General features: G+C 44.3%; 1 protein-coding gene across 2 annotated transcripts in view; it reads right to left on the reverse strand.

Annotated features, from left to right (window-relative positions):
* Nucleotides 1-1,200: 1,200 nt before the first annotated feature.
* LOC134610544 (talin-1) overlaps nucleotides 1,201-17,919 on the reverse strand; it is a 180,134-nt gene continuing 163,415 nt past the window's right edge. For both annotated transcript variants that reach the window (XM_063453511.1, XM_063453510.1), the window contains 14 exons: nucleotides 16,173-16,319; nucleotides 15,923-16,089; nucleotides 14,700-14,883; nucleotides 13,986-14,111; nucleotides 13,776-13,892; nucleotides 13,492-13,677; nucleotides 11,681-11,788; nucleotides 11,108-11,213; nucleotides 9,822-9,946; nucleotides 8,596-8,721; nucleotides 7,478-7,540; nucleotides 7,188-7,370; nucleotides 4,638-4,763; nucleotides 1,201-1,811 (listed from right to left, as the gene is read on the reverse strand). In XM_063453511.1, coding sequence (XP_063309581.1) covers nucleotides 1,680-1,811; nucleotides 4,638-4,763; nucleotides 7,188-7,370; nucleotides 7,478-7,540; nucleotides 8,596-8,721; nucleotides 9,822-9,946; nucleotides 11,108-11,213; nucleotides 11,681-11,788; nucleotides 13,492-13,677; nucleotides 13,776-13,892; nucleotides 13,986-14,111; nucleotides 14,700-14,883; nucleotides 15,923-16,089; nucleotides 16,173-16,319 — 1,896 coding nt within the window. In that variant the 3' untranslated portion in view covers nucleotides 1,201-1,679. The remainder of the gene's footprint in view (nucleotides 1,812-4,637; nucleotides 4,764-7,187; nucleotides 7,371-7,477; nucleotides 7,541-8,595; nucleotides 8,722-9,821; nucleotides 9,947-11,107; nucleotides 11,214-11,680; nucleotides 11,789-13,491; nucleotides 13,678-13,775; nucleotides 13,893-13,985; nucleotides 14,112-14,699; nucleotides 14,884-15,922; nucleotides 16,090-16,172; nucleotides 16,320-17,919) is intronic.

Raw genomic sequence — 17,919 nt, forward strand, 5'->3', positions numbered from 1 at the left:
TTCTGATTACATCACGATCACATGGGCCAGGGGGCCTGATTGGCCGCAGTCAGGCAGTACCCACGAATCGGAGCACCGATGAATGCCGTGCCAGGTAAGTATAGCAGCGCACAGTACGCCCTGCTGTGTTAATCTTATCAAGTATAGTAATTGACTCATTCATGGTATAGCAAAATTATTATAATTGTATTGTTTTGTTGTATTAGTAAACGTATATATATATATATATTTTAAGCAATATCTCTTTATTTGTCATCTGCCGTTCATAAGTGTTTATATCACTGCTTACAACAAGAACTACAGGGTCTGTGAAGGCTGTATGTGTATGTGAATTCAACCTGATTTTATTCAATCTATATTCCATACATATAAAACCTTAGATCACCCAACAAGGTAAAGTATTTCACTTCTAGTGGCTGTGTGTTCTAAAAAATGCTAGAGTATTTATTTTCTACTGTGTTATATAGAGAGCTTAAATATTCTGCTTATAGCAAATGTGTCTAAGGCAAAGGAAAGTTTTTTTTTTTTTTTTTTACTGTAAGAACAATAATGATGTGGAATTCTCTGCCTGAAGAAGTGGTTCTATCAGAGTCCATACAGATGTTCAAGCAGCTGCTAGATGCATACTTGCAAAAACAGAATATTCAAGGATATAATCTTTCAATGTAGGGTAATAACTGCTTGATCCAAGGATAAATCTGACTGCCATTCTGGGGTCAAGAAGGAATTTTTTTCCTAGTTTGTTGCAAAATTGGAAGTGCTTCAAACTGGGTTTTTTTGCCTTCTTTTGGATTAACCGCAAAATACAAATGTGAGGAAGACTGAACTTGATGGACGCAAGTCTCTTTTCAGCTATGTAACTATGTCAAAGTTACCCAGATCCTTTCGTCTGTTTCCTGCTCCCAACACATGAAATTCAAGACTTGCGGTCTAATATATTCCATTTAGTGACAGGTGCCACTGTAATAATATAATCGGTGTTATTCATATCACCTGTCAGTGGTTTTAATGTGGCTGATCAATGTACATTCTAGCACCTGTGTGTTATAAGTGAGCTAAAGTATTCCTCTTCTATTGGCTGTTTATTATATAGATCAAGTATTAATCTTTTAGCAGCTATGTTGTACAGAGAGCTAAAGCATGTGTATTATACATAAAAAGAAAACTGTATTATAAAGAAGCACAGTGAGGGAGGAGAGGTTAAGGTGAAGATATTTATTGGTGATAACACTTTGTAGAAAGGTATAAGTAGTACCTCTCACAGGTCCAACCTATAACTTATAAAATCCCAACATGATGCAACATAAAAATAGAGATATTTATTTTAATAGAAATGTAACGGGCCTTTTTATTTATTACATTTAACAGAAGCAGTCAAGGCCTGAGAGTAACAGTTTGATTGTGCGTTGCACGTTTTCAGGCACTTTGAGGCAAGAGTACAAGCAACAGAAAGGAGCAGGGGAGGAGCATTCCACTGAGAGCAGGAAGTGACAGTTGTGTGGGGCAGCAGAAGATTAATACTGCTTCAGAGTTAGCAAAATGGCAATAAGGCACCAGAAGCATCTCAAAGGAGCAGAAGAACCAGACACAGCACCAGCGTCATCTGCTAAAGACAAACCATTAGCAGGGTTGCAAAAGATGATTAGGAATGATGACCAGATAACACGGGAGCGGAAAGGTTAGTTGTGACCGTCCTCCCGCAGCTCGGACGGAAGGAATTTATATTGCTGCTGTCTGATCATGGCCAACTTCTTCCGCGCCTCTTCCAGCTCTCGCTCTTTCCGTAACATTTCTTCTTGTGCTGCAATGATCTGCAAGAAACAAATTAAGATTGTTTTTTCTGTAATTTAATTTTCAAAAATATAACCATGTAGTTGTAATGAGTTTACCCCTCTCAGCAGTTCCCTGGCACTGGTACTTGCAGCTAGTTATTCTCTCTGGGCTTGCATCTTGTTCTTTCTCTAAAAGTCATGTACACCATTTTTAAGGTACATGTTTTCAGAGCTCTGAAGGGTTGAGAGGATATTAGATGCTGGAGGGCGCAGCTTATTTGCAGTTTTGAGTTGCTGATCATTTTATTTGGCAACCTGAGCCCTGCCTATCATTTGCCTCAGGTAAGGACATGTAGTTTTAGTTAAGTTTTGTTTGGGAAGATACCAAAGGCGGTTCAGAGACCTTAAAAAGACTAACAAGGACTCACATGCTGAATACATCGAGCTGCCCTTGGGTGGGTACAAGCCCACAAAGCCCGCACCATGGAAGACTTGCTCCAGCTACTATAACTAACAATTTTTCAGTAAAGCTGAGACCAGACATCCAGGAGTGGGTAAGGGACCGCAACCCAACTTCCATCACCAAAGCGGGCTGATGAATACATGGATGCCCGCCGACAGCAGAGACCAGTCCAGTCCAGGCCCTTCTTCAGGCCAGCAGCCGCACCTCCCTTCCTAGACAGTTAGTGGGACCCCAGAGGTACTGACAGGAGCTGCTGCGGATAGCACATGACATCCGCTATCCGGGCATTTAGGAGTGAGCCGAACTTGATACCGGCTTACTCAAAACTACTACTGGCATGGGATTTCCCAAGATATTCGGCGGTATTGCCAGACCTGCGATACTTGCCAGAGGGTATGTAAGAGGGGAGACCGCCGCAAGGCTTAACTTCACCCTCTCCCCGTAATTGAGGAACCGTTTAGCAGGATAGCAGTAGACCTGGAGGGACCCTTAGCCAAGCCTAGCCCCACCGGCAAGAAATATATCTTGACAGTGGTGGACTACACTACCAGATACCCAGAGGCGGTGGTGCTGACCAACATCAATGCGGAAACAGTAGTGGAGGCCCTGATGCAAATCTTTTCCCGCATGGATTTCCCCGGGAGATAGTGTCTGATCGTGGTACTCAGTACACCGCAGAGATCACCCAACATATCTCTGGATGCTCTGCGGCATTAAGCCAATTGTAAGCGCTCCCTATCACCCCCAAACTAATGGTCTCTGCGAACGATTCAACGGAACATTAAAACAAATATCCGTTCGAATGTTATTGTATACGAACAACCTTTGTTCATTTCCCGAACGAGGACCACCCCCCTGTACCCCTATTAGAATGTTCACACCAGCTACTTAAGTGTGAAACCGCTAGGGAAGTAAAGAACGCTACCCCTCCCGAACGTGGACAGTGGCACTTGGTCATTGAGTGCTTGGAACTCTTTCTGGCCAGGCACTCACACGAACCCCGGTAAAGATTATACCGGTGCCGTTCTACTTCCTGACCAACTATGCAATCGGCGTTCAGGTGGAGAGGACAACAGAACAGGGGAGGCATTCGTACCATGAAATAAACACAATCTTTTGCAAGGTGTTCTTACAAGAACACCCGAACAGAGAGAACTTGTAGTTAACGAGTAATATTAAACAAATGCATGCAAATTACTTGATTGGAACAAGTATATTGGACTATGCGAATGAAGCGGGTAATGATAAAAAATAAAATAAAAATTTGAATGAGATGACAAACGTACGAATGAAATAATACTTGAATGATACTCGTGAGTGAACAAAATACATGTGAAATGAACTGAACATGGGTATAAATTAACATGTACAAATACAAGAGAGATTCATGAATAACTGCACAAATATACTGAAACAGCCGAATGACAGAACTACATGTAATGTATGAATTATTTACACAAAATAAATGCGAATGCAAAAACGAAATGTAACAGAAGGGAGCCAATCCCTGCGTTTTTAGGCCCGAATGTCGGAATAAACGTGTACATACGTATGCATGCAGAGTCTCGTGTCGGGAAGACGGCAAGTGCCAGCAGTGGAGCCGCAGGGTATTGTAGCCGAAGGTCGGAGGCCAGCGGTGGAGCCGTAGGCTGCAGTGAAATGCTTGATGCTAAAAATATGGCGGGACGGGCTGAAGCGCTGGTTGCTACGGTAACCAGAACAAACAGCGGAAGCGGCTGTCACTCGAACGAAAAAACTGCAGGTAAGCAGGGGAGATTGCATTTTATAGAAAAACAAACTCCTCCCACAAATTCAGGCCTAATGGCCTTCTACGTGCAAAACCGCAAGGGAAGTAATTAATGAGTGCTCTACTGGGTGGCCGCCATTTCGTATAGACGAACGCCAACCAAGGGGGATATTCGTATACGGAAAGGAGACGCTTCCCTTGCGTGGTCTTCGCACCGGATCCCCACAAACGGGTTCCTGAGGTTGGTTGGGACACTTTTGGGGTACTGGATGTTCCGGCGGGGGATCACCCTACCTACTCCTAAAGGAGCATAATTACTATCCGGGGTGGTGGTTGCCCAAAGACCGCTCGCTCCAGTGCTACCTGCGTGGAGATATCCACCGAAGAGAGCGACCCGGGCACAGCAATGAAGCCCTGGAACTGTGAGTCAGCCTCCCAGCCGCAGAGTTCCGCTGGCCGCCTGGAAGTCAGTGCCGGCCAATAGGAGAAGGGCTACCTTTCAAATTGGTTTGCGCCCTTTCTCCAGATTTAGCATTTAATTTCTGTTTTTTTTTTCTTATTTAGCCTCTCCCTTCATATAGTATTAACCATTCAACAAAGGACATTTTCCCCATGGAGCATTACTTCCCCTCTCAGCAATAGAATCCTATCTTACCTGAGCAATTCCTCCCACCATCTTCTCTTTCACCACCACTGTCTCATCGTGATCCTGGAAAGCAGCAGCTTTCTGTGCAGCCTTTACCAGATTGTCTGATGCTCTCTTCACGGCATTTCCAGCAACCTATGAACAAAGAAGAATATGTGCTAAAGTCCTGAGAAACATCAAAACTACTCCGAAACTCCTCTCCTGCGGCCTCTTCCTCCGAACCTCCCTCCTGCCACTACCTCCTCTGAAGCTCCTTTCCTGCCACTACCTCCTCTGAAGCTCCTTTCCTGCCATCTCCTCCTCTGAAAATCCTTTCCCGCCACCTCCTACTCCGAAACTCCTCTCCTGCTAACTTATCCTCTGAAACTCCCCCCCTGCCACCTCATCCTACAAAACTTCCCTCCTGCCACCTCCTCCACCGATACTCCTCTTCTGCCATCCCCTCCTCCGAAACTTCCCTCCTGCCACTTCTACCTCCTCCACCGAAACTTCTTATGCCACCTCCTCCTTCAAAACGCTTTTCCTGCCACCTCCTCCTTCAACAGTGGTTAGTTTACAACCGCAAAAAAGATATATCTACTAAAACTTAAACTGTAGGGAAACTTGCACTAAAATTGCCTAGAAGCACATACAAAGGGGAGGAGGAGAAGGGAAAGAAAAAGAGAGAAGGAAAAATAAGCTGGCAGTGGATTGCCTATAATTTTATTTAGGTAATCCTTTACTTCACCCCAAATTCTTCTAATTAGTGAATCAAACATACTTCACAATAGCAGGAACAAGGTAGTGCGAAACGGCATGCAAGACACAAAAAAGAAAAACCCACAAAGATAGCATTAGAACAAGATCATATAAGCTCCAGAAAAAGAACAACAAAATTAAAATACAAATGGCTAGATAAAAGATGCAAAATGGCAAGTACCTGAAAAAAAAAAAAAGAAAAGCTTGAAAACAAACCAGAAAAACTCATTTCTTTTTTTCACCAAATCCACGAATAAGTCTAACCTGGAGGAATCCCTCCTCTCAAATAACCCATTAGAGGTAGACATTAACAAAGGACAGGTTGAGGGAAACCAAGAGTCGAGAGGAGGAAGAAATTAATATGACAATCTACACTTGGACACACAATTTGGGAAACAGAGAAGAAATCCAAATTAATACTTTGGCTATTAGGAAAGACCTGCAGACTTTGAATACACTAATCCAAGGAATAGAAGAAAAACTAAACGGGTTGGAACAAAAGGAAAGATTCCACAAAGAAGAGCATTTGGTGCTGGAAAAAAAATGGCTGACATGGAAAACAAATTGATAGACCTGGAAGACCGGTCAACAATTTAAGATTCAGAGGAATATCAGAACAAATGAACGCAAAACAATTTGGAGTCATACATAGAGGAGTTTAATAACAATCTGCAAGTAGAATGGGACAGCAGAATCCCTATGATGGAGAGATGCCACAGAGTGAATAAACCTAAGGGGGTCCCCAGACCACCTCCCAAGAGATGTTCTGATATGTTGCGCCTCTTATAAAATTAAGACGCACATACTGTGAGCCATAAGAAGCAATGGATTCGCAGAAGAATACAAAACACTCAAAATATTTCAGGACCTATCATGGTAAACCAGACAAAACCTCTTCTGAAGGCACATCGATCTTGAGACAGAACAATATTAATTACCGATGGGGGATCCCCACGAAAATTCTAATATCGCACAGAGGAAAAATCACTCCCATTAATCATGCAGATGATCTGAAAATAATATTGGGAGAAGCTCAAATCACTAGATAACAAACAGCGTAGTCTCAATTTTACCTAAAATAGGTAATTCAACCTTTAAAGGAGGGAAAACTCAAAGAATGACTTTGTAAATAAGAAGATCCACGGACTATATATAAACACAGGAATATCTTCCTCCTTTTTATCTTTCTAGGAATAATAGCACAAGGGGAAAACGGGGTAACCTAAGGAATAGATCAATTCAGGAACATAGGGGAAACAAAATAATGATAAAATAGAATGTAGAATATATCAGGAAATTGATTACACTTTCACTAAGACAACCAATTCACAAAATGAAGAAAAGCACCTCTACATATAGGCTCACAGAGTGAAATGATATAAAATACACCTATAATAATAGGAAGAGATAGATATGAAATATACACCAACACAAGGAGGAAGAAGGAAAGGAAGAGAAACGTACTACCTCATCCTACGAAACTTCCCTCCTGCCACCTCCTCCTTCAAAACTCTTTTCCTGCCACCTCCTAATCTGAAACTCCTCTCCTGCCCCCTCCTCCAAAATCCCTCTCCTGCCCTGGCCTCAGAGTAAGAAATCCCTTTGGCACCCTCCTCCATCAAAGGAAATCCCTCTCTCCTGCCCCCTCCTTCTCAGAGAAAAATATCCCTCTCCTGTCCCCTCCTTCTCAGAGAAAAATATCCCTCTCCTAGCCCCTTCCTCCTCAGCGAAGGAAATCCCTCTCTCCGGCCCCCTCCAGCTCAGGGAGAGAAAGCCTTTACTGGGGACATCTTCTCTTGCTGTCACAGAGTGCTCACTCACCTGTAATCTTTTCATGGCCTCTGAATCATGATCGGCTTTTACTTTGCAGGCCACCAGAAGTTGAGCCGTGGAAGCTGCCACTTGCTTTGCTGACGAAATTAGTTTCTCTTCACTAGCATGACCCTGTACAGCAGAATTTGCAGCTTCGCACAGGTTACTAGTTGCAGCAGCCACCATGCGAGCCTGGAGCAAAAGTAAAAATCCTTAGGATGGATGGAATGATGCCAAGAGGCAGATGGACTTTTCACATGTAGTGTGTACTTCTTAATCATAAGACATGCTATACTCACTGCAGATATTAGCCCTTGGGACCACTGACCATCATCTACAGCATTGGCTGGAATAGCTCCGACCTAAGCAAGAGAGAAAACATATCCAACAATAGGTTAGAAATTAGTTTATTGGAAGACTGAAGAGACGAAACAGAAGCAAGGGCTTAGAAAGGGAAGCAAAAGTAAGTGGTTAAAGGGGCACTATAGTCATCAGACCAACTACAGCTTAATGGCTAAAGCCTGCCATGCAGAGAAAAGGCAGTGTTTACATTGCTCCCTAGTAGCTCTAGTGACAAGTCATTCAGATGGCGGCTAGAGGTGCTTCCCACACGCTGCATGGAGACACTGAACGTTTCCAATAGAGATGCATGAATTCAACGCATCTCTATGAGGAGATGCTGATTGGTGCACGATAGCCTCACAACGCTTTCCTATGGGTTGGCAGGGAAAACCAGGGGACAGGGGATCTAAATAGTGATTTTACCACTATAGTGTCAGAAATATAGGTCTGTGTCCCTGACACTATAGTGTTCATTTATGGTTGACTGAAGGCCAGAGAAAGAAGTGGGAAAAGTGGACAGATGAGGAAGGGGGGGGGGGGGGGGGGGGGAATAAGGTGGAGAGGTGAAAATCAGAGAAAGAAGGGGGAATGTGGAGAGACAAGAGTCAGAGAGAGGAGACAGGGAGTTGAAGAGGTGATATGAGGGGCAGAGAAAGGAGGGTGGAAGATGGACAGGTGATGGGAAGGAAAGTGAGGAAGGAAGATGGACTTGAAAGCAGCAAATAAAATGGTGATAACGGAGGCATTGGACTAGCAAGGGACAGAGAAAGGAGAGGGAGATGAAAGAAGGTCGAGTGGTGTATGGTGGAGAAAGATGTAGGAGGTGGAGAGGCAAAGAGTCAGAGAATTGGCGGAAGGTGGAGAGGTGAGGAGCAGGTAAAGAGGGGATGGAACTAGCGAGTGGCAAAGGTGGATAGGTGAGAGGCAGAAAAAGGAAGAAGGCGGACTGATGAGGAGCACAGACAGTGGTGGTGATGGAGGATTTGGACAGGCAAGGGACAGAGAAAGGAGAGGGTTGAAAAGAAGATTAGATGGAATGAATAGAGTAAAGGATAGAATACAGACAAGGTCTTACCTTGCCTTGGGCAACCAGCTCTCTTTGAGCGGCAGAGGCTGCTTTCACCAGAGCACTGGTCGCAGCTGCTATAGACTTTGCTGCCTCTAGGATTTGCTCCTCGAAATTCAAGCTCTCATCGGCTTGCTGCAAGAAGAGAGTGATAGATTGTCAGGCACAGTAACTGCAATGGATTTATCGCGAAAAACAATCAGGGCCTTAATCCTTCTTTTATATCAGAGGGATTTAAGCCATTCCTTGGGATTATCCTGTGTAGAAGATATAGAAAGTAAAATCTGAGTAATGTACAGCCTTCACAACCAACAAATCCCAATGAATATCGACATTTGCAATATTTATTTATATGATGGAGAATAACATTTTCTCATAGAAACATGGAATGTGACGGCAGATAAGAACCATCTGGCACATCTAGTCTGCCCAATTTTCTAAATATTCTCATTAGTCCCATACAATTTTAGATGTTCAACAATCCTATCCTTTAACATGGTTTCCATCACTTTCCCCACTACTGAAGTAAGGCTTACTGGCCTATAGTTGCCCGACTCCTCCCTATTACCTTTCTTGTGAATGGGCGCAACATTCGCTAACTTCCAATCTTCTGGGACTACTCCTGTTAACAATGATTAGTTAAATAATAACTTTCTCCCCGAGTATGGTGTGATCCCTGCCTCGGTGATCTCATTCTCCCTGAGTATGGTGTGATCCCAGCCTCGGTAATCTCATTCTCCCAGAGTATGGTGTGATCCCTGCCTCTGTAATCATATTCTCCCCGAGTATGGTGTGATCCCAGCCTCGGTAATCTCATTCTCCCCGAGTATGGTGTGATCCCTGCCTCGGTAATCTCATTCTCCCAGAGTATGGTGTGATTCCAGCCTCGGTAATCTCATTCTCCCAGAGTATGGTGTGATTCCAGCCTCGGTAATCTCATTCTCCCTGAGCATGGTGTGATCCCAGCCCCGGTCCTCTCATTCTCCTTAAGCATGGTGTGATCTCAGCCCCGGTGATCTCATTCTCCCTGAGCATGGTGTGATCCCAACTTGATAAGATATGTGGCCTAACGTGATGATTATTGCAGATTATTTCTGTCTGATAATTACCTATAAAGAACTCATTAAGTTGGCCTGACTTAGCGTGACGTTATGCCCACCAGGATATTGGCGTCTTTGTGTTCCAGATACCATTAGACGTAGGTGATCTGACACAGTAATCAATAGAACGCTCACCTTTGGTTTAGCTCGTGGTTTTAGCTGTTCCAATTTCTTGGCTGCAGCCTCTATTGCAGCAGCAGCTCCAAGTAGCTCATTCTCTGCAATGACTGTGGGGTCTTCAGGGTCAACCCATTCAGTACCTGGAGGTAATACAAAGGAATGAATGAAACCTAATGTGGTTCTTGTGGAGATGTCCTGTATGTGCCAATGTAGCGGAGAGCTGGTCTTTCACAGGTTAACTCCACTAAAGATCCCAGTAAGGCTCAGGAACAAGCAATAAAATACGATAGAGTAATAATCCCAGAAGGCAAGGTAATCCACAAATATTCCCATACAGATCCCAATGACTGGACGACACACAGCATCAGGAGCAGAACTGACTTTTAATCCACACAACTTCCTTATAAAGCATTCTCCCATGCAAGGGAGAGATTCACCATAATTAGTCCAGTTGCCAATAATGTAACAGTTACCTCCCACACATCTCCTCCCCTCAGTGTGACACATAATCCTATTAAACATACTGTACTTTTCCCTGAATTCTAGGTGAACCCCAAAACAAGCAGTGATAATAATAATTTGGGTATCCCCTGGTAGCCCTGATCTGGGTGACTAACATATTCACAATTCATCCAGATCGGACAAGGGGTTCGGGAGTTAGGTGGAGGGTGTTAATTGACCGACCGCACAAGAGGTGGTATCCGAAAAAGGCTCCATGAGTTTTGGCCTTGCGGTCGGTCTCTGTTCGGGAGTTAAAACACATAGAAATACCTGCCATCCACAGCTAATCTTCCATTCGTATTAATTCCCTTGTTCGGTACATTGATTTTGCCGAACGAGGGGCTGCCTATTCTCTCCGTTTGTGAGTTATGGAGCTCTGGAGGTCTCAGCGGTGTTCGGTTGTTTGAGTGTCCGATTTGAGTTCCAGACACTTGACGACCAAACACCGCTGAGATTTTCATGCGTAAGATGGCCACCGCACGTGGCTCGTATGCCGAACGGCGACCACACAGGCACACACAATGAATAAATTAAGCTGCAGTTTGCAGAGTGTGAACGCTTAACGAGGCGCACACTTCTCACTGGGGTGGTCTGATGGTTCGGTAGCTTCATTCGTATGAAACTACCAAACCATCATGCGAATACTACATACACTTTACCGATATACAGGGAAACAATTATACGAATACATTTTCTATACGAATTTCTATGGACAGCATCAATACAATCTGCTACAGCCAATTTCAGACTTTACCACAAATAACAGGCAGACAGACAGGAGAGGTGATAATCGTGGATACCTTTCATGGCCTCGGCAGCCTGGATTAGCTCAGTAACAGATCCAGCCACTTGTTTAGAGTATGCAGTCAGCTGCTGCTTCAGGTCCATGTTTGGTTTTTGCAGGATCTGAAGGCAAAGTTAGACCACTTGAGTCAAAAGAGCTGGAGTACAGACCAAGCGTTCGTAGAGGAGGGTTCTTCAATAATACAAGACTTGTAACAAGCTAAATGCTAAATTATGCGTAGATAAATTGCAAAACTGGAAAAGGAAACACACTCAATCCACTTAAGACAGGGTGCTTAGCTAGACCAAGGGCCAGCACAAGCCCAGAAGATAAATACCAGTATTAAAAAATGGTCCAGACACCTTTATTAGAACATGTGGAACACTGCAACGTTTTGACTCCCAGTGGAGAGTCTTTGTCAAGCTTGAGTTATACATAGAGACTGAATTGGAGAAACTGGAAAAACCACTAAAATACAGCACCACAGAAAGATTACCAAAGGGCACAATGAACAATGAAGGAGGAGTTAATCAGAAAAAGACAGAAATAGGAACTGGAGGATGGGAATGCCAATGCCCATCATACTCACCACTAACACGTGCTCTAATAACTGTAGGTAGCCCGAAGCACACTCCTTTCCAAAGCGCATTGCGCGAAGGCGTACATCAGGGCTCACTTCAGGGTGATAGGCGGCTTCCTAAAAAGGACACGTGCTCATTATATTCCACATTTTAACATGCATAGAGTCCCTTAGTCTGTCCACTCCCGTCTTTCACCACTATGTTTAGCCCTGGTGCATTGGAGTACACATGCAGCCAATCGCCACCCATCAATATCTGTGCAGTGGTACAACTACCTGCACTGCAACTGCACAAGCTCGCATAGAGGACTTGGAGTTCCACCTCTGTGAGACTGCTGCCAGCCAATCATTCAGAAAAAATCCTGCAGCTGCATGGAGAGAGGGAAGCAAAGCCCCCCTGGCCACACACTGGGTGGACTTACTATCTGGGCTTGCGCTGAAGCCCACACAGGACTCTTCAAGATGGAGTCGTACTAGCTGATCGAGCTGATGAGAACCCACTGGGAAATAGGGGAAGCTGACTGGGGCCTGAGGAGAAACAATGAAAGTTTGCAGTGAAGGAGGGAGAGAGTATTTATGTGTATGTCTCTCTTATAGTGAATTGGTATATGTGCTTGTATGCATGTGCATCTTTTTGTGGAAGTGTTTTTGTATGTGTCAATGAATGTGTATATGTGAACACGCGTCTGCATTCAAACAGCAGTGCTACACATAAGCACTCCACTGCAGGCAAATGCCAGCCCTGTACACAATATAAACGTTTTCATGCAAACGCCAACACTTCCAAAAAAAAACAAACCAGCTATATACAAACACACATACCCCATACAGAAACATGCATACATTCACACACATACTACCATACAGTAACATGCCTATATTCGGACTCATACTCCTTGCAGAAACTACCCAATATTCCCACACATATTCCATACAGAAACTACCCTACATTAACACACATACTATTATACAGAAACTACCCTACATTCACACACATACTCCATACAGAAACTACCCTACATTCACACACATACTCCATACAGAAACTACCCTACATTCACACACATACTATTATACAGAAACTACTCTACATTCACACACATACTTTTATACAGAAACTACCCTACATTCACACACATACTCCATGCAGAAACTACCCTACATTCACACACATACTCCATACAGAAACTACCCTACATTCACACACATACTCCATACAGAAACTACCCCACACACAGGCACTGCTCATAAGTTGTGTGACAGATCTACCTTTTGGCCACCCCTGTTCTGTAGAGGGGCCCATATTGTTTTTTTCTTGTACATGGGCTCTCAATACATTAATCCCGCCACTGTATCTGTTTATTCTAGGTATGGCTATAAATTAATCTAATTCTTCATGTGGTCTAAATTGCAATGCTTGAGCAACAGAAAATGTAAATGTTCACAGACAAAACCCTACTGTCCGTTACTTGACCTCATAGCCAACACTTGATAAAAGGATTCACAAAAAATGTATTTGGCTTCCTTCTCACATACTAGTCTCTCTTTAAAACACTGTATGAATCCGCTGCCTTCACAAATTACTTTTGAGAGTACTACATCTGCTCAAACATGCTCTGCTGATGCAGAGGAAATAAGCAATTTCACTGGCTAACCCTCTGGCTCCTCCAACCTTGGACATCTCTCACAGTTTTAAAGACCTGTTTCAAAGTAATGTTTCCTCATTCTTCAACCACAACAAGGTTGTATCCATATGACAAAAAAAAAAAAAGTAGACGTAAAGAGCTGTGCCTCCGTTTTCTTTTTAGAAAGTGACATACTTTGCAGGAGTGAAGCATGTCTGCAATAGCACGTCTGCTCAGGTTGGCTGTAGCGATCACATCTTCCTGACGGCAGGAGTTTCCAGCAGCGACAGCTTTGGCGGTAGCCATTGTAATTCCTTTGGTCATGCGAATAAATTCTTCAGGGGTGGAAGTTTTGGGTGGAGGTTCTGGGGCTGAAAACACCTTTAAAGAAAACAATCAACATGGAGAGGAAGAATAATAGAGAAGGGAAATGTCATGTGTTCACATAGAGTCTTTACCAGAAACAACAGATAACTCACCACCAGTTCCTGACGTATGTGCTCTATAGTAGCTTCAAGGGCGCGTGTCCCCTTGGTGGCCTCATCTTCCACTGCTTTCACCGTCTTCAACAGTGATGTGACATTGGTCACCATTACCTAGAAATACAGTATAATTACCCATAATAAGGTTGATGTATAATGACTATCTCACATCACATTTCAGGACACTGTCACTGAAGTCCTTAATACCTTGGCTGAATTCTTCAGCTGGTAGACCGAGGGGTCATCACTAGACTTGCCAGCTGCAGCTTTGGTGGCACTAATCAGATCCCCCAAAGCCTTTGCCACATCTTTCACTGCGTTGATCAGGACCACCTACATAGAGAGCAAACACCATTAAAACTTCCAGAAAAGGAAATAAATTAGAAGAAATAGAACAGCTGTTAGTCCAAGGAGTTTGCCATTAATGTGGATCTTGTTGAATGATTTGTGATAGGTCAAACACCAATGGCATGACACAGAAGTAAAAGCTTTTATACAAAACTTCATCAAGTAGTAAATCCCTTGACAAAATCAAAAACCTAGTTTTCAGAATAGCAGGTCAATATGAAACAATCAATGCTGGTCCCATTTCTCTATTAAGTGTTAACATGCCTGATGCAAGGAAACAACAGTCTCATCCGGCCACCACAAAATAGTAAAATGAGATCCGTTTGTAAAGTAGACCTCACTCGAAAAAGAAGACCTAACCACAGGGAACTAATCTTTTATGGAACAAAGCCATAAATTTCAGCTTTAATACAACAGCTGTATCGGACAGTGTCTCATATGGAAGATGCTACTTAGCCCCTTCCCTTGGGTGAATATTGTTGAATGTGCCACATGTTTTTAAGAGATTTGCCATTGGGATCAAACAGTGTTGAAGCTTTCCTATTAAGAAAGACCTGCATTATGTCTCGTTACCTGTGTTTCTGGGTCCTCGGCTCCCAAGCTGGCAGCACCCAATTTGACAGTTTCAGCTAGACGTGTGATGGTCGTCACAGAGGACTGAGCTGCCTGAGCAAGCTTCTCCTGACTGGAAGTGGCATTCTGGACCAGAACCTTGGTGTCTTCAACTAGGGCTTTAGCAGTTTTCAAAATGCCCTCCCTGTGAAAAAAAACATTATGTCCCTATATCCAACCAGCAGCCCTCCCTGTGTTATAAACATATTATACCCCTATATCCAACCAGCAGCCCTCCCTGTGTTATAAACATATTATACTCCTATATCCAACCAGCAGCCCTCCCTGTGTTATAAACATATTATACTCCTATATCCAACCAGCAGCCCTCCCTGTGTTATAAACATATTATACCCCTATATCCAACCAGCAGCCCTCCCTGTGTTATAAACATATTATACTCCTATATCCAACCAGCAGCCCTCCCTGTGTTATAAACATATTATACCCCTATATCCAACCAGCAGCCCTCCCTGTGTTATAAACATATTATACTCCTATATCCAACCAGCAGCCCTCCCTGTGTTATAAACATATTATACCCCTATATCTAACCAGCAGCCCTCCCTGTGAAATAAAACATATTATACCCCTATATCCAACCAGCAGCCCTCCCTGTGTTATAAACATATTATACCCCTATATCTAACCAGCAGCCCTCCCTGTACAATAAAAATATCTATAGCCAACCAGCAGCCCTCCCTGTGTAATAAAACATATTATATCTCTATATCCAACCAGCAGCCCTCCATGTGTCATAAAACATATTATACCCCTATATCCAACCAGCAGCCCTCCCTGTGTTATAAACATATTATACCCCTATATCCAACCAGCAGCCCTCCCTGTGTTATAAACATATTATACCCCTATATCCAACCAGCAGCCCTCCCTGTGTTATAAACATATTATACCCCTATATCCAACCAGCAGCCCTCCCTGTGTTATAAACATATTATATCTCTATATCCAACCAGCAGCCCTCCATGTGAAATAAACATATTATACCCTTATATCCAACCAGCAGCCCTCCATGTGAAATAAACATATTATACCCTTATATCCAACCAGCAGCCCTCCCTGTACAGTATACCACCATATTCAATCTTCACCCATAGGAAGCATTATACATTCTCATCATTTCTCTACATGGTAAGATATCCCCTCCCCTTCCAATCTGATACCTGTGATCAGCAAAGGTCTCCGCATTCTCACGGTTTAAAGTGCCAGCTGTGGCGAACATGATGGTCGTGTCCAGATCTGCGATGATGCCAGAGACTGCGCTGGCAGCTGTTATACAGGCCTGAGTGCCACGATTACCCGCCTGCAGCGCAGCCAGGACATGAGAAACCTTAAAGGAATGGATAGGTACAATATCACTGGGTGAGGAGATAAAGCAGAGAGGTCCTTCCTGGATTAAATCAGAACACAAACCTTCTCAGATACTCTGCGTGCACTCTCCATCAGTTCTTTCTTTGTGTAGCTGTCATTGGGGCTGCACTGCAAGGCTCCGGCATTGGTGACGAGTTGAGAACAACCGTGACCCAGCTCCTGAACCCGTTGCTTAATGTGAGATCCAATCTAAGCAGAAATGAAGGCAGAAACAGTCAGCTGCAAAAGCAAACGGCATTACACAGAAACAACACAAAACAGACCAAGTATGAACAAGAATTCATAAGCTAGACTAAAACACACACAAACTGTGGTGTCAAAACCACAAACCACAAGGGAAGCCTCTGCGCGTGCCCCTCCTGGGTGGCGGCCCATTTGTTATACTAATGCCCTTTAAGAGGAGCATTCGCGGATTGCTTCCCACCTCGTTTGGTTCCGGAACGAGGACCTCCCCAGTGCCCCTTGGAATGTTCACACCAATCAATAAGAACGTTGGCAACTTGCAACAAGGGAAGTAATTAATAAGTGCTCCCCTGGGTGGCAGATCGTATAAACGGGTGGTGGCCAGGGGGAGCAATCGTGTCCCGAAAGGAGACGCTTCCCTTGCCTGTTTTCACCCAGGGACCCCACGAACGGTGACTGTTCTGAGATTGGTTGGGGATACCCTTTAGGGACAATGGCGGTTTGGCAGGCTTTCTGTAACTGGGAGTCCATGAGACGGGAAGGTACAGAGGCTCCTGGGAGGAAGACCCCCTGGTAACCAGAGGTGGGTAACCCAGAGGATGGGTGGCTGGAACAGGGGACAAAGGAACTGGGATTCCGGATACGTTATACGACCCCTGGGAGAGGGAGGACCCTTGGAGGGGACATTGTCTTTATGTCTTATCCACCCCTTTGCATGGGGAAAAGTATAGAGCCGAATGTGGCCAATAAAGTTATTGTTGTACACCCAGGACTGTGTGTCGTCCAGGTTACTGAGTGGGAAATGGGTCTCTCTGTATTTTAACTGACTTTCATTTAGGGAAGGACGTGGCTAAGCAGGGACAACCAGTCGGAATGCTAGCAGGCCCGCTACAACTGGTGGCAAGCGGCGGGATCCCACGTCCCAGCGTTCAGTAGTCGTACAGACCCATGGACTACACCACTCTAAAGAGACAAACATTACACGACCTGGTGGAAGCCAGAGGGTTATAAGCTGGAAGTCGTAACAAGGCTGACCTGACTGCAACCCTCATGGAAGATGACCGTATACGCAGAGAGGCAGCTGTGCCCCAGCCGGAGGGCGACGAAGATGCTATGCGCGGAGAAGTCACCCGGCGCTCTATAAGGAGACCCCCTCAGAGGAAACCATGAACCAAATTCTCTCTGAGGTACAAGCATATGTCTTCGCCCCACAACCAGACGAAGGGCGGACCAGAGAGAGGTTCCCAGAAGGTCTGGCCATTCCGGCCCCAAAGCCCAAATTGCCCTTTGCAGCCTTCAAAGTGTTCAGGGATGCAGAAGGCGGCTGTTACAAACCGCCACTTGTAACCGGCCCTTTAAATGACAAATTGCCCTGCTTCCCTGGGTTGTGGAGAAGCCTATTTGCCAGCCTCCTTCCTCATGACTATGGCCCCTGGGAGATGGTGCCCCTGAAAACTTATGGACTTTTATTGGGTGTGTATGGCCCTTTAAGAACCGTCTCGGGACATATTGTGACTTTGTTGAACAATTTAAGACGGTGTCCCCAAACCTTTAATATACTGTGTCCCTGGCTTTATCCCACTTGGTTCAGTAAATGGGGCTTACT

The sequence above is a fragment of the Pelobates fuscus genome, chromosome 5 (genome assembly GCF_036172605.1).
Source record: "Pelobates fuscus isolate aPelFus1 chromosome 5, aPelFus1.pri, whole genome shotgun sequence".
NCBI classification, from domain to species: domain Eukaryota; kingdom Metazoa; phylum Chordata; class Amphibia; order Anura; family Pelobatidae; genus Pelobates; species Pelobates fuscus.